General features: G+C 40.7%; 1 protein-coding gene across 2 annotated transcripts in view; it reads right to left on the bottom strand.

Moving 5' to 3' along the window:
* Nucleotides 1-16,738, bottom strand: part of mfsd1 (major facilitator superfamily domain containing 1) — a 39,035-nt gene that overhangs the window by 17,275 nt on the left and 5,022 nt on the right. For both annotated transcript variants that reach the window (XM_061878136.1, XM_061878137.1), the window contains exons 5-11: nt 16,644-16,711; nt 14,225-14,333; nt 14,052-14,154; nt 9,646-9,744; nt 9,374-9,485; nt 2,452-2,508; nt 1,394-1,550 (exon numbers count right to left, since the gene is read on the bottom strand). In XM_061878136.1, coding sequence (XP_061734120.1) covers nt 1,394-1,550; nt 2,452-2,508; nt 9,374-9,485; nt 9,646-9,744; nt 14,052-14,154; nt 14,225-14,333; nt 16,644-16,711 — 705 coding nt within the window. The remainder of the gene's footprint in view (nt 1-1,393; nt 1,551-2,451; nt 2,509-9,373; nt 9,486-9,645; nt 9,745-14,051; nt 14,155-14,224; nt 14,334-16,643; nt 16,712-16,738) is intronic.

Here is a 16,738-nt window from a genome sequence, read left to right as displayed (position 1 = left end):
GAGCTTCTCACCCTAAGGTAGAGACCCGACACCCCGCAGAGGAAACTCATCTGAGCCGCTTGTATCCGTGATCTTGTCTATTCGGTCATAACCCAAAGCTCATGACTACAGGTGAGGATGGGAACGTAGATCGACCGGTGAATTGAGAGCTTAGCCTTCCGGCTCAGCTCCTTCTTCACCACAACGGATCGATACAGCGTCCGCATTACTGAGGATGCTACACCGATCCACTCTTCCCTCACCCGTGAACAAAACTCCTAAGTACTTGAACTCCTCCACTTGGGGCAGGGTCTCCTCTCCAACCCGGAGATGGCACTCCACCCTTTTCCGGGCGGGAACCATGGACTCGGCCTTGGAGGTGCTGATTCTCATCCCGGTCGCTTCACACTTGGCTGCGAACCGATCCAGTGAGAGCTGAAGATCCTGGCCAGATGAAGCCATCAGGACCACATCATCTGCAAAAAGCAGAGACCTAATCCCGCAGCCACCAAACCGGATCATGTCAACGCCTTGACTGCGCCTAGAAATTAGGTCCATAAAAGTTATGAACAGAATCGGTGACAAAGGGCAGCCTTGGCAGATGCCAACCCTCACTGGAAACGTGTCCGACTTACTGCCGGCAATGCGGACCAAGCTCTGACACTGATCATACAGGGAGCGGACTGCCACAATCAGACAGTCCGATACCCCATAATCTCTGAGCACTCCCCACAGAACCTCCCGAGGGACACGGTCGAATGCCTTCTCCAAGTCCACAAAGCACATGTAGACTGTTTGGGCAGAACCCTCAAGAACCCTGCCCAGAGTACAGAGCTGGTCCACAGTTCCACGACCAGGACGAAAACCACACTGTTCCTCCTGAATCCGAGGTTGGACTATCCGGCGTAGCCTCCTCTCCAGTACACCTGAATAAACCTTACCGGGACGGCTGAGGAGTGTAATCCCACGATAGTTGGAACACACCCTCCGGTTCCCCTTCCTAAAGAGAGGAACCACCACCCCGGTCTGCCAATCCAGAGGTACTGCGCCCGATGCCCACGCGATGCTGCAGAGTCTTGTCAACCAAGACAGCCCCACAACATCCAGAGTCTTAAGGAACTCCGGGCAGATCTCATCCACCCCCGGACCCTTGCCACCGAGGAGCATTTTAACTACCTCAGCCAACAAATGGAAAGAAAAAATACAATTAACCAATTTGCTAGTTATTCAACTGTTCTATGTTTTAAAAGAATCCCCCTTCAAGAGCAGGTTTGTGACATATTCATGACCTGCTTGTTAACAAGAGTCAAGATTTCACTGTGTAACCTCAATCTAATTTTCATTTCATTACAATTGTGCAGACAATGTCGATTATTATTGGCATTGGCGTTTAAAAGGCGTGTTCGTTGGTTACCATGGCGATCCACGGGTTCCAGAAGGTGAAGGCCAGCATCATGTGAGAGGCGAGCGTGGTGCACACAGCACACGTCACCCAAATCACGTTTTTCCCCGTCTTGTCCACCATGAAGCCCAAAACAGGAGATGCAGGCGCTGAGATGATGTAAACAATGCTGAAGAAGACAGAAGGGAGTAGTTTTAACTATTGGCCATCAAGAAATCTACACTGAAAGTAAGAATAAGCCTTGAGATGTGAAAATATTTGTAATTCTACAAGAATTTAACATTAAGTATCTACACATAAACTAGCTCTTACTATGTAATGCAGGGGTAGGGAACCTATGGCTCTAGAGCCAGATGTGGATCTTTTGATGACTGCATCTGGCTCTCGGATAAATCTGAACTGACGTTGCTTAACACGATAAGTAATGAATAATTCCACTTGTAGTCACAGTGTTAAAAATAATGTTCAAAATATAAACCATTCTCATGGATTTTTAATCCATCCATCCGTTTTTTCTACCGCACCTGTTCAAGAAGTTGCGTTAATGGTAAGAAGTTATTTATTTATTATTGGTTAGTGTGGGGCTTGCACTCCTGGGGGTTCTTCAGACCCCCAAGCACCGACATGAGAGCCTGTTTCAGGGTTACAATATTGTTTTATTTTTCAATAAGTCTCTCAGTTGCTTTCCAGCAATAGTATTTCCAGCCTCAACCCGGTCTCTCCTCCTGGCTGCTGCTTATAACAGAGCCACAGGTGATTAGATAACAAGGCCCAGGTGGGCCATCTACGCACCTGTCGCTGCAGGCCCGCAGGCCACGTCCCCTCCACAGTTAGCTTCAGAATAACAATGTTATTACAAAGAATAAGAGACCTATTATACTCTAGAAATGTTGGATTTACTTAAAAATACACGTGTTTAGTTGTGTTCAGTGTTAAAAAAAATATTATATGGCTCTTACGGAAATATATTTTAAAATATTTGGTTTTTTGGCTCTCTCAGCCAAAAAGGTTCCCGACCCCTGTTGTAATGTAACAGTTTTCTTATTGGAATGACCCCTGGCGTAAATTACCTATTGACAGCTCTGGCTTCAGCAGGGGAAAAGTTGAACTTCTGGATGAAAAAGACCCTGTGGGTAAGAAGACAAGACCATGGTGATTGGTGCAATCAAAATAATGTATTTACAAGGTGGCATTTGTGTAACGTTTGTATGACGACTATCATAATATGTCATCTCTATTATCTACATCAGGGGTGTCCAAACCTTTTGAGTTTGGCCCGGCGCCGAAAAGCATGTCAAGCAGTGGTTCTCAAACTTCTTTTGTCATCCCCCACTTTGGACAAGGGGGAGTTTTCAAGCCCCACCTGCCCCCATCGCCCAAACAGAACGCTAATGCCAAGCTTAACATTTTCAAATTTATTGAACATAAAGTAACATAAAGTTGTATACATTCAAACTCAATAACATAAAATAACATCAAGTTCAATATTGAATAAAATAACTGTGCAGCTGTGGTATAACTTGCATCAAGTTCAATAAGTTCAATAATACATTTATTAAAACGCCACTTTTTCGTGTTTTGATCAAATTTACCGCGCTCACAACATCTGTTTGAACCTCATTTAGTTCGGGGCTGAGCTGCCTTGACGCGAGTGCTTCCTGGTGAATGACAGTGTGTCCAATGCGCATTTGGCGCAACCCTCTTTATTAGAACCTGCAGCCCGTTTCTTGACCCTGCCATGGTCTGTGCGCCATCAGAGCAAAAGCCCACACAGTTTTCCCATTTAAGGTTGTGTTCTTTGAGGAAACTGTCCATTATCTTGAACAGCCATAACCAGTGGCTCTATTTTTTTTGTATTTGCAAAACAGCAAATCCTCGCACAGTAACTCGCCATTCACAAAGCGGACGTATCACATATGCGATGAACAGGCAGTCATTATTGCCGTCAGTAGCTTCGTCCACTTGTAAAGCAAAACGATTTTCTTTTAATTTGTCTACGAGTTGTTCCTCAAGATCACTTGCAATGTCGCATTTACGTCTCGCAACCGTGTCGTTTGACAGTGGGACAGCTTTTAATTTTGCTGCTACCCATTCGCGCGAATGTTTCTTCCGCTTAGCCCCGCCCCCATTAATTACTGACTGTTGCGTCTGTCAAACTTTCGCTCCGACCTAGAAATTTGAAGCCTACAAGAAAAATAAGTAATTTACATTAAAGGATTTCACAGACACAATCACAAAGTGATTTACAGTTTGTATAGAAAATGGGGTTGTAAAAAAAAAAAAATCTAAGAATATAATTAAAAAAAAAAAAGTAAGAATCAAAGTGAAATTTCCTCCTATTCCCCGCCCCATACTTTGAGAAACGCTGATGTAAAGTAACAATATATAAATCCTTTACCAAGTGGCGGGCCGCGGGTCATACCCGGCCTGCCAAAACTTTTCATTTGGCCGGCCGAACATCACCTTAAAAGGCTCGAGGAAACCATTTAAACGAGGGTTGGTCATGTGTTCAGTACTCCCGCCACACTACAGGGGGCGACAACAGGGCATATTTGTCACAATGTGGTGAGTACAAGACTTCATTCAGCCCTGAAAGAGATCAAAATAAATTGCGAAAATCTGACTTTTAGCAACAACTTAACACTAAGGTATGAAGGTTCTTCTCCAAGCAAGTGCTCGAGTCATTTTTTTAAGCAATGGACACTGTTCCGGAAAAGCAGCAACTATGGTAGATATCTACACATAAGTAAGCTTCATCAAAAAAGTTGATCAAATCTTTGTAAGTAGATATTGTGCATCAGAGGTCACCAACGCAGTGCCTGCGGGAACCAGTTCGCCCATAAGGACCAGATGAGTCGCCCGCTGGCCTGTTCTAAAAATAGCTCAAATAGCAGCACTTACCAGTGAGCTGCCTCTATTTTTAAAATGTATTTACTAGCAAGCTGGTCTCGCTTTGCTGGACATTTTTAATTCTAAGAGAGACAAAACTCAAATAGAATTGGAAAATCCAAGAAAATATTTTAAAGACTTGGTCTTCACTTGTTTAAATAAATTCATGAATTTTTTTACTTTGCTTCTTCTAACTTTCAGAAAGACAATTTTAGAGAAATACAACCTTAAAAATTATTTTCAAACACATAAACCTTTTTACCTTTTAAATTCCTTCCTCTTCTTTCCTGACAATTTTAAATCAATGTTCAAGTAAATGTATTTTTATTGTAAAGAATAATAAATACATTTTAATTAAATTCTTCATTTTGGCTTCTGTTTTTTTGACAAAGAATATTTGTGAAATATTTCTTCAAACTTATTATGATTAAAGTTAAAAAAAAATATTCTGGCAAATCTAGAAAATCTGTAGAACAAAATGTAAATCTTATTTCAAAGTCTTTTGAATTTCTTTTAAAATTTTTGTTCTGGAAAATCTAGAAGAAATAATGATTTGTCTTTGTTAGAAATATAGCTTGGTCCAATTTGTTATATATTCTAACAAAATGCAGATTGGATTTTAACCTATTTAAAACATGTCATCAAAATTCTAAAATTAATCATAATCAGGAAAAATTACTAATGATGTTCCATAAATTATTTTTTTAATTTTTTCAAAAAGATTTAAATTAGCTAGATTTTACCTCATTTTTTTCGGTTGAATTTAGAATTTTAAAGAGTCGAAATTGAACATAAACTATATTTTATAATTGTATTTTCATTTTTTTTTTCCTGTTTTCTCCTCTTTTAAACCGTTCAATTAAGTGTTTTTTTTTCACCATTTATTCTCGACAAAAAACCTTCCTCAAAAGGAAAAAAATGTACGACGGAATGACTGACAGAAATACCCATTTTATATATCTATATATAGATTTATTTATTAAAGGTAAATTGAGCAAATTGGCTATTTCTGGCAATTTATTTAAGTGTGTATCAAACTGGTAGCCCCTCGCATTAATCAGTACCCAAGAAGTAGCTCTTGGTTTCAAAAAGGTTGGTGACCCCTGTTTTGCATAAATTTATTTAGTTTGTTTTGTATCAAAATTGCTGACTTTGTGATGTCTTTTGATTTTTTTTTTGTCTAAAAGCAATCAAAGCTTGTTTAATACATGTACCGCTAAATTTGACCAGTAGAGGGCGATAACGCTACACCTTAGGTTAAATTGTGATGAGTCACATTCATTGTGTCCAATGTTTGACGTGAATGTTGTGTAATTTCGATATTTGTAAACATCTGCAGTGTATTGTATGAATGTATTAAATGCTCTATTTTAGTCATATAAAATACACAATGGGCATTATGTAAAATACACAATGATTGTTATACTTTTGTAAGGTTTATATTTCTAGTCTTACAAAAATAAATAAAGGAATTAGTTTAAAGATATAATACTAAGGAAGACAAATAATTAAAAAGACGGAACATTAATTCTCAACAAAACTTCTGTTTTTTTAATGCTGTTAACTATCTGTCCAGCTGCACATGCTGGAAACGAGTAGCGAAGGCAGAATAATGAATTTATTGACAGTCCGGTGTGAAAGCCGACGTGTTTACTTTGCAATTAGGTAAACACAGTCTAAAAGGAAAATAACTGGAAAAAACACTTTCTGACGAAACATCAACATTTCAATGAAACTGCGGCCCTCTTCATTATGAAGTTGAATAACCCTGGCCTATACATTTACCGTATTTTCGGACTATAAGTCGCAGTTTTTTTTTGCGATTTATACTCCGGCGCGACTTATGTGTGAAATTATTAACACATTACCGTAAAATATCAAATGATATTATTTATCTCATTCGCGGAAGCAATCGTCACACACACGTCAACCAATAAGAATTCGGCAGGGGAGGGTCATGGCAGAAGTGCATTGTGGGTCATGGAATGCTAACTGCTATATGCTGTATGCTACTGCCGTGGCTATTAAAATGGATCATGTCATCGTTGGCGGTAACTTATAAAAACTGAGAAGGTCTTCAGTAATGCGATCTGTTGTGGTGAATTAGGAGCTGAGCCGGAAGGCAAAGCTCTCAATTTACCGCTCGATCTACGTTCCCATCCTCACCTATGGTCATGAGCTTTGGGTTATGACCGAAAGGACAAGATCACGGGTAAAAGCAGCTGAGATGAGTTTCCTCCGCCGGGTGGCGGGTCTGTCCCTTAGAGATAGGGTGAGAAGCTCTGCCATCCGGGAGGAACTCAAAATAAAGCCGCTGCTCCTCCACATGGAGAGGAGCCGGATGAGGTGGTTCGGGCATCTGGTCAGGATGCCACCCGAACGCCTCCCTAGGGAGGTGTTTAGGGCACGTCCGACCGGTAGGAGGCCACGGAGAAGACCCAGGACACGTTGGGAAGACTATGTCTCCCGCCCGGCCTGGGAACGCCTCGGGATCCCCCGGGAAGAGTTAGACGGAGTGGCTGGGGAGAGGAAAGTCTGGGCTCACCCTCTTAGGCTGCTGCCCCCGCGACCCGACCTCGGATAAGCGGAATAAGACGGATGGATGGATATTTGTATATCAAATTTGCTGATGTAGTTGTTGTTATTGTCTCTCTCAGTCTTATCACCATTTTGTCCCCACAATTTCAATCTCTATCCCGCCCTGCTCTGGTCCTGATACACCAAACACTAAATAAATCGATTTAACGAAGTGAAGTGAAGTGAAGTGAATTTTATTCATATAGCGCTTCTCCCTAGTGACTCAAAGCGCTTTACATAGTGAAACCCAATATTTAAGTTAGATTTAAACCAGTGTGGGTGGCACTGGGAGCAGGTGGGTAAAGTGTCTTGCCCAAGGACACAACGGCAGTGACTAGGATGGCGGAAGCGGGAATCGAACCTGCAACCCTCAAGTTGCCGGCACGGCCACTCTACCAACCGAGCTATACCGCCCCACAAGTCAAATACAAATAGGGTAACAAGAGAAATAAATCCCCTTCTCTTTTGTAAAGCAAATCTGTACAACAGATTTGGGAAAACTATATGATTTGCCTGAGTGGCTGGACAGGACACAATAAAAAAAGAAGAAAAATAAAAGGTTTATTTTTAGGCCACATCACCAGGAATTGTTTGAAATGTTCACTTTAGTGATAATCTTTTAAATCCTGTAAACAGAAATTAATCTTGAGATTTAATGGATCCACTCAATCACATTCAGCGATGTCCATCGATCATCCATCCATCATCTTCCGCTTATGCGAGGTCGGGTCGCGGGGGCAGCAGCCTAAGCAGGGAAGCCCAGACTTCCCTCTCTCCAGCCACTTCGTCTAGCTCTTCCCGGGGGATCCCGAGGCGTTCCCAGGCCAGCCGGGAGACATAGTCTTCCCAACGTGTCCTGGGTCTTTCCCGTGGCCTCCTACCAGCTGGACGTGCCCTAAACACCTCCCTAGGGAGGCGTTCGGGTGGCATCCTGACCAGATGCCCGAACCACCTCATCTGGCTCCTCCCCATGTGCAGGAGCAGCGGCTTTACTTTGAGTTCCTCCCGGATGGCAGAGGTTCTCACCCTATCTCTAAGGGAGAGAAGGAAACTCATTTCGGCCGCTTGTACCCGTGATCTTATCCTTTCGGTCATGACCCAAAGCTCATGACCATAGGTGAGGATGGGAACGTAGATCGAGCGGTAAATTGAGAGCCTTGCCTTCCGGCTCAGCTCCTTCTTCACCACAACGGATCGATACAACGTCCGCATTACTGAGGACGCTACACCGATCCACTCTTGTCGATGATATTTGGCCGAAACCTTTATCGTACTCTGGCATCTGCTGAACAGCAGCTATTGAATGCTTGCCACTCAAGTAAAAACTGGAAGTGGCCCACCATCACCCGTTTGCAACCCAGCCGGGAAAAAACACGGCAATTTGGTGACTATAGAACAGGGGTCGGCAACCTTTACCACTCAAAGAGCCATTTTGACCCGTTTCACAAAATAAAGAAGACAACGGGAGTCGCAACCATTCTCGCGAATATCTGCTGGTGGTCACCCAGATAACAATAATAAGGGCGTGCTATGAAACCATTGCCTTTGACGCCTCCTACAACATGTACAAACTGCTTGCCAGTACAGCAACATGTATGTGGTTTCCGCGGATACATGTACACGACTGCAAGGCATACTGGGTGATACAGGTTACACTGAAGGTTGTGATATAAACAACTTTAACACTTTTACTAATATGCACCACACTGTGAAACCCACAGCAAACAAGAATGACAAACACACCCTTTAAAATAGTTTTTAATCATATTTGTTTTTATATTGTTTTTATTGGTTTTATATTTATTTATTTTTTGTTTTTATTCAGTCATTGGTGGAGCATAATATATATATATATATATATATATTTTTTTTTTTACAAGTTTTTTAACACTGCACTTTGGAAACGTTATTGTTGTTTAAATGTGCTATATAAATAAAGTGGATTGGATTGGATTGAGAGAACATCCTCACAGTAACACAACATAAACGCGACACAACAAATATGGATGCAAAGGATTCTGGGTATTTGTTGTGTTGCGTTTATGTTGTGTTACTGTGAGGATATTCTACCGAAATGTGTTTGTCATTCTTGTTTGGTGTGGGTTCACAGTGTGGTGCATATTAGTAAGAGCGTTAAAGTTGTTTTTATCACAACCTTTAGTGTAACCTGTATCACCCAGTATGACTTGCAATCTCGTACATGTGACGATAGAAGCAGCGAAATGCGAAGATAACATTGCGCAAAGGTGGGCGCGATGACATGTTGTAGAGGACGTTAAAAGTAAAGCCAATCACGGCACGCCCTAAATGTTGTAGTCCGAGTGTAAATTGGAGAACATTGACCCCGGGTGAGGGACCGGAATCCCCCTGTAACAGTCTGAGGGGTCGGCAATTATGCAGCTGAGTCACATCAGAGTTGCCAAAGAGCCACATGCGGCTCCGGAGCCGCGGGTTGCCGACCCCTGCTATAGAAGAAATTCACTAAAGTTAGTCAAGATAAACAAATGTAGAGAATGCAATACTCACTGTCCCAGTCCAATAAAGGGGAAGATAGCCACGTAGTAGCAGACACAAATGATGAAGATGATCCACAGGGGTAAGGGGAAGTCTTTCACATCGGTCAGTTTAATTACCTCACCTGACATTCAAGATAAAAACACACACTGAAGCCTTAACTAATTAAACACATCCATGTAATTAAGTAAACATTGTATAAGACTAACACAGACATGTTAGGGATGAAGGACATTTCTCTGAAGGTGCGAACAATACTCACAGACCTATTTGGAATACTTCACCTGTTTTGCCCTGCTCCTTTTGGAGGATTTTTTCTGCTCTTCTGTCGAGGAATGCCAACACCAGAGCACAGATTAGTGAGAAAATGCAGGTTACAGCAGCTAAGGAAGGAAAATAGGATTAAACTCAGATATGTAAATACAGCAGGGGGGCGAAACGTTTCTGAAGTGGCTAGAGATGTCTGATAATGACCTTTTTACCGATATTGTCCAACTCTTAATTACCGATATCAACCGATACCGATATACAAACCCTGTTTCCATATGAGTTGGGAAATTGTGTTAGATGTAAATATAAACAGAATACAATGATTCGCAAAACCTTTTCGAACCATATTCAATTGAATTGAACTCATTTGTATACTCTAGCCTTTAAATAGACTCCCTTTTTAGACCAGTTGATCTGCCGTTTCTTTTCTTTTCCTCCTATGTCCCACTCTCCCCTGTGGAGGGGGTCCGGTCCGATCCGGTGGCCATGTACTGCTTGCCTGTGTATCGGCTGGGGACATCTCTGCGCTGCTGATTCACCTCCGCTTGGGATGGTTTCCTGCTGGCTCCGCTGTGAACGGGACTCTCGCTGCTGTGTTGGATCCGCTTTGGACTGGACTCTCGCGACTGTGTTGGATCCATTATGGATTGAACTTTCACAGTATCATGTTAGACCCGCTCGACATCCATTGCTTTTGTCCTCTCCAAGGTTCTGATAGTCATCATTGTCACCGACGTCCCGCTGGGTGTGAGTTTTCCTTGCCCTTATGTGGGCCTACCGAGGATGTTGTAGTGGTTTGTGCAGCCCTTTGAGACACTAGTGATGTAGGGCTATATAAGTAAACATTGATTGATTGATTGATTGATTGAATGCACTACAAAGACAACATATTTGATGTTCAAACTCTTAAATGTTATGTTTTTTTGCAAATAATAATTAACTTAGAATTTCATGGCTGCAATACGTGCCAAAGTAGTGTGAATTATATTTATATAGCGCTTTTCTCTAGTGACTCAAAGCGCTTTACATCGTGAAACCCAATATCTAAGTTACATTTAAACCAGTGTGGGTGGCACTGGGAGCAGGTGGGTAAAGTGTCTTGCCCAAGGACACAACGGCAGTGACCAGGATGGCGGAAGCGGGAATCGAACCTGCAACCCTCAAGTTGCTGGCACGGCCGCTCTACCAACCGAGCTATTCCGTAGTTGGGAAAGGGCATGTTCACCACTGTGTTACATCACCTTTTCTTTTAACAACACTCAATAAACGTTTGGGAACTGAGGAAACTAATTGTTGAAGTTTTGAAAGTGAAATTATTTCCCATTCTTGTTTTATGTAGAGCTTCAGTCGTTCAACAGTCCGGGGTTCTCCGCTGTCGTATTTTACGCTTCATAATGCGCCACACATTTTCGATAGGAGACAGGTCTGGACTGCAGGCGGGCTAAGAAAGTACCCGCACTCCTTTTGTACAAAGCCACGCTGTTGTAACACTTGTCTTGCTGAAATAAGCAGGGGCGTCCATTATAACGTTGCTTGGATGACAACATATGTTGCTCCAAAACCTGTATGTACCTTTCAGCATTAATGGTGCCTTCACAGATGTGTAAGTTACCCATGCCTTGGGCACTAATGCACCCCCATACCATCACACATGCTGGCTTTTCAACTTTACGCCTATAACAATCTGAATGGTTATTTTCCTCTTTGTTAGGGAGGACACCACGTCCTCTGTTTCCAAATATAATTTGGAAACAGATGTTAAATTATGAAATCAATAGTAAAAACATAGAATACCGTATTTCCTTGAATTGCCGCCGGGAATATAGTATGCGCCTGCCTAGAATTACTGCCGGGTCAAACTCGTTTCGCAAAATAATTAGCGCATGCTTAGCACTACCGCCGGCTCAGGATTAACGCCGGGTCAAACTCGTCACGTCACGAGTGACACTTCACCTGTCATCATTTTCAAAATGACGGAGGCTGATTTCAATCATTTGAAATCGCATAAAGGGAAGAAGATTAAGAGCTATTCAGTAGGATTTAAGGTCCAAGCTATTGAAAATGCTAAATAGAACAGTAAGTAGCTATGTTTTATTAATATACCGTAGCTGCGTGTGTCAAATATGAGTCATTAAATGACTCCCGCTTCCTGGTGGTAGAGGGCGCTAGTGATCCTTCTTGCGACTACTCGGCTGCAGAAGAAGTGACAACAAGCAGCAAGAGTGTGTTTATTTTTTCCTCTCGCTTGCCCTTTTAACATGGAGGATTGCATATCTAAAATAAAACAGTTTTCTAAACTGGACTTTTAATCGTAGCAGGAGGTAATAAAGGAAGATCTCCATCGAGACAGAGAGACTTTTAAAACTGAAGAAAGATAAGGAAGACTTCTATAAACAAGTTATCGATGCTTTTGATCAGAAGGAGCTGCGCATGGACTTCATTTATAAGTAAAGGTAAGACCATAATAACGGTTTTTAATTAAATGTGCTTTTCATGATGGTATCCTTACATCACACTCAAATTTTTAAGCACAGGCTTGAATTTACAGCATGCCTTTGGTAAGCGCCGGAGTGACAAGAGGTGTTAAAATAATTAGCGCTCCGGCTGCAATTCAAGGAAATACAAAATGTTTTTGCCATAAAAAAAAAAAAAAATTCTACTTTTAAAAACATAAGATCATTATTTTCCTTGCCCTAATTGTCCATACAGGAAATTGTGTAACATAAATTGTGAGCCCACAAAGCAAAGTTTGTTCAAATCAGATGCATGAGGGGGAAAAAACTGCACATAAAGAACAATCCAACAAAAAGTTGGAAAAAGTGGAAGTACCACGAGCATAAGAGTTTAGCGGTGAGAAAAGTATTAGTAAGTTCCCATGATTTAGCACTTTCAGTTCTTCTTTGCATATTTGCTCACTGTCATCTGAGATTGTTACAGGCCTACTGAAATGAGATGATCTTATTCAAACGGGGATAGCAGGTCCATTCTATGTGTCATACTTGATCATTTTGCGATATTGCCATATTTTTGCTGAAAGGGTTTAGTAGAGAACATCGACGATAAAGTTTGCAACTTGTGGTGCTGATAAAAAAGCCTTGCCTGTACCGGAAGTAGCAGACGATGTGCGCGTGACGTCACGGGTTGTGGAGCTCCTCACATCTGAACATTGTTTACAATCATGGCCACCAGCAGCGAGAGCGATTCGGACCGAGAAAGCGATGATTTCCCCATTAATTTGAGCGAGGATGAAAGATTCGTGGATGAGGAAAGTGAGAGTGAAGGACTAGAAAAAATAAATAAATACATTTTTAAAAAGACTAGAGGGCAGTGGGAGCGATTCAGATGTTATTAGACAAATTTACTAGGACAATTCTGGAAAATCCTTTATCTGCTTATTGTGTTACTAGTGTTTTAGTGAGATTATATGGTCGTACCTGTACAACCTGAAGGTCGGCCTCGCACATTTCTTCAGCACCAGTCGACGAGTGGTGGCGATGCCCATTTCTGCCCTTCGCAAGGGACCCTCTTCGAAACACGATCTTTCGAAATGATCGCTGCATAACACACTGTACTTTGTGGGTGTGGTCCAATCCAACCGTGTTCGCTTGACCGCTCTTTTCCATAGTAAAGCTTCACCGTCATCTTTTGGGAATGTAAACAATGAAACACCGGCTGTGTTTGTGTTGCTATAAAGGCGGCCGCAATACACCGCTTCCCACCTACATCTTTCTTCTTTGACGTCTCCATTATTAATTGAACAAATCGCAAAACATTCAGCAACACAGATGTCCATAATACTGTGGAATTATGCGATGAAAAGAGAACGGTGCTGGAACAAAATGTCCTCTACAATGCATGATACTTCCGCGCGAAATTTAAAATTGCAATTTAGTAAACTAAACCAACCGTATTGGCATGTGTTGCAATGTAAAGATTTCATCATCGATATATAAACTATCAGACCGGCTGTAATTGTGTTGCTAAAGGCGGCCGCAATACACCGCTTCCCACCTACAGCGTTCTTCTTTGATGTCTCCATTGTTCATTGAACAAATTGCACACTATTCAGCAACACAGATGTCCAGAATACTGTGGAATTTCGCGATGAAAACACACGACTTAATAGCTGGGAACGATGCTGGAATAAAATGTCCTCTACAATGCGTGACGTGACGCCCACCTGTCATCATACCGAGATGTTTCAGCAGGATATTTCGGCGCGAAATTTAAAATTGCAATTTAGTAAACTAAAAAGGCCGTATTGGCATGTGTTGCAATGTTAATATTTCATCATTGATATATAAACTATCAGACTGCGTGGTCGCTAGTAGTGGCTTTCAGTAGGCCTTTAAAAAAGAATGAGTAACTCTCAGATGTGCAACCCCAGCCGGAATGTTGTTAGACTACATGGGTACTTTACCTATCATGAGCGAGGCTCCGAGCGTGGTGTAACCCGGAGAGCCGACAAGGAGAGCCACTCTGCTGTACACCCAGCCCATGATGTTCATATTGACTGTGCTGCCCTTCAGAAGACCAGACTTCAGAGTGTGTTTCCTCACGTCAGTTACTTAAGTGTCATCCAAGCGTTCTTACCAAACGAGCCATGCTCAGCTGAAGACCAAACACGAGATTGAGCTCCTTTCCTTTAAACCAGTTGACTGCATACGTGTTCTGGGCCACGGCCAGGGACTCGCCTCCAATTCTACCCCAAATAGACAAATGAGAAAAAGAGGATAAAAAAGCCCACTATTTAATTAAATCCACCCTATAAAGCAGGGGTGTCCAAAGTGCGGCCCGGGGGCCATTTGCGGCCCGCAGCTAATCATTTACCGGTCCGCCACACATTCTGCAAAAATGGCAAAATTAATAGTATTGAAAAAAATAAAAAAAAAACATTTAAAAAAGTGGAATGAGGTGAAATTTAATGAGAAAAAGTGGCAATGTTGACACAAAGCTGCCATGCAGGCATTTTTTTTTTCCTTTTGTCTTTCCTTTTTTTTTTTTCCATTGCTCCAAAAAAAAAAAGACAAAAAAATCTATGTTATAATGAATTATTACTTAAAAATTATCACTTTAAAATGTTTTATGTGGAAAAAAATATTGCATATGTTATAAAAACAAAGTTTTGACAAAAGAGCATAAAACAAACAAAATAATAGTTCAAACTTAAAATCAACAGATATATAGGAAGTTGATCTTGAAATTTAAGTGTTAAAAGTAAAAAAACAACTAATAAAAATGTATCACTTTATGAGTGGGGAACCTTTCGGATCTCAAATATATTTAGTAGAATTTTATTGAACTTTTAACTGTGATTACTCCAAAATATTAAATGATTAAAATAAATGGTGTCCTGCATTATTGATCTTTGAGGGCTTTAATTGCTAAATAAAGAAACTCTCCTGAAGGAATCAATAAAGTACTATCTATCTATCTATTTATCTATCTATCCTTCTAAATACTGCATATTTAAGTTTTACTATAAAAAACAAAGTTGTCTTTGACAGAAAAGGCATAAAACCTTATTTGTTTTACTTGATATCAACCTCAAGTTGATATAGAGATTTACTGTAAGCATTAAATAAAAAATAAAAATAATAATTTGACTTATTAACATTTTAATGACTGAGACCCTCTATGCTCCCCAGGAGCCCTAAGGATTAAAATAAAAAATCCATATGTTTTGTAATGGTTTGAAAATTAAAAATATCAAAATGGCCCCCGCATGCTTACATTTTTCCATATCCGGCCCTCTGTGGAAAAAGTTTGGACACCCCTGCTATAGAGCAACATAAAACCTTGAATTCCTCACATAATCAATAGGGCAGTGTTTTTCAACCTTTTTTGAGCCAAGGCACATTTTCTGCATTGAAAAAATCCTGAGGCACACCACTAGCAGAAATCATTAAAAAACGAAGCTCTGTTTTCAGTAAAAAGTCGTTTTGCAATTGTTGGATATGACTTTAAAGCATAACTAAGCATGCATCACTATAGCTCTTGTCTCAAAGTAGGTGTACTGTCACCAGCTGTCACATCACACCCTGACTTATTTTGAGTTTTTTTTGCAGTTTTCCTGTGTGTAGTGTTTTACTTCTTGTCTTACGCTTCTATTTTGGTGGCTTTTTCTCTTTTTTTGGTATTTTCCTTTAGTAGTTTCATGTCTTTGTTTGAGTGATGTTCCCTGCATCTACTTTGTTTTAGCAATCAAGATTATTTCAGTTGTTTTTATCCGTCTTTGTGGGGAAATTGTTGATTGTCATGTCATGTTCAGCTGTACTTTGTGGACGTAGTCTTTACTCCACAGTAAGTCTTTGCTGTCGTCCAGCATTCTGTGTTTGTTTACTTTCTAGCCAGTTTAGTTTTAGTTTGGTTCTGCATAGCCTTTCCTAAACTTCAATGCCTTTTCTTAGGAGCACTTACGATTTGCTTATTTTTGGTTTAAGCATAGACACCTTTTTACCTTCACTCTGCCTCCCGCTGTTTCTGACATCTACAAAGCAATTAGCTACCGGCTGCCACCTACTGATATGGAAGAGTATTACAGCACTGAGACTCAACAACAACACATCATTTGCAGACTATAATTACTGGTTTGCAAAAAATATTTTTAACCCAAATAGGTAAAATTAAGTAATCTCTCACAACACTAGCGTGCTGTGGCACAGTGGTTGAAAAACACTGCAATAGGGCAATCATTTTATACATTTATTTAATTTTCACCAGTTTATAAACCATCTACACAATTAAAACAGAATCGATCTCCATTTCATACATCATATATAGCTAAAAAAAACAATATTACAGGGTTTCCCCCAGCGCTTTGTTGTTGCGGAGGCCGCCTTAACAACAAAAAAACACCGCCTAAACTAAAGTCTTAACAAGCTGCTCCACTTAGTTTTGCATATATATAATATATAATTATAATAAACACTTCCAAGACAAAAAAGGAAACGAGAAAAAAATACTTTTTTGTTTATCCGTCTATGTATATAGATATATATATTGTTCTTACCCAAATATAAAACGTCCAATTTCCATCAACCAAAAGAGGTTCAACAACGCTCCAGTAGCAAAGATGATCTGTTCAAACAAAAAATAAATAATGTA

Source organism: Nerophis ophidion, linkage group LG18 (genome assembly GCF_033978795.1).
Source record: "Nerophis ophidion isolate RoL-2023_Sa linkage group LG18, RoL_Noph_v1.0, whole genome shotgun sequence".
NCBI lineage: Eukaryota > Metazoa > Chordata > Actinopteri > Syngnathiformes > Syngnathidae > Nerophis > Nerophis ophidion.
This window is presented reverse-complemented; position numbering and strand designations above follow the sequence as displayed.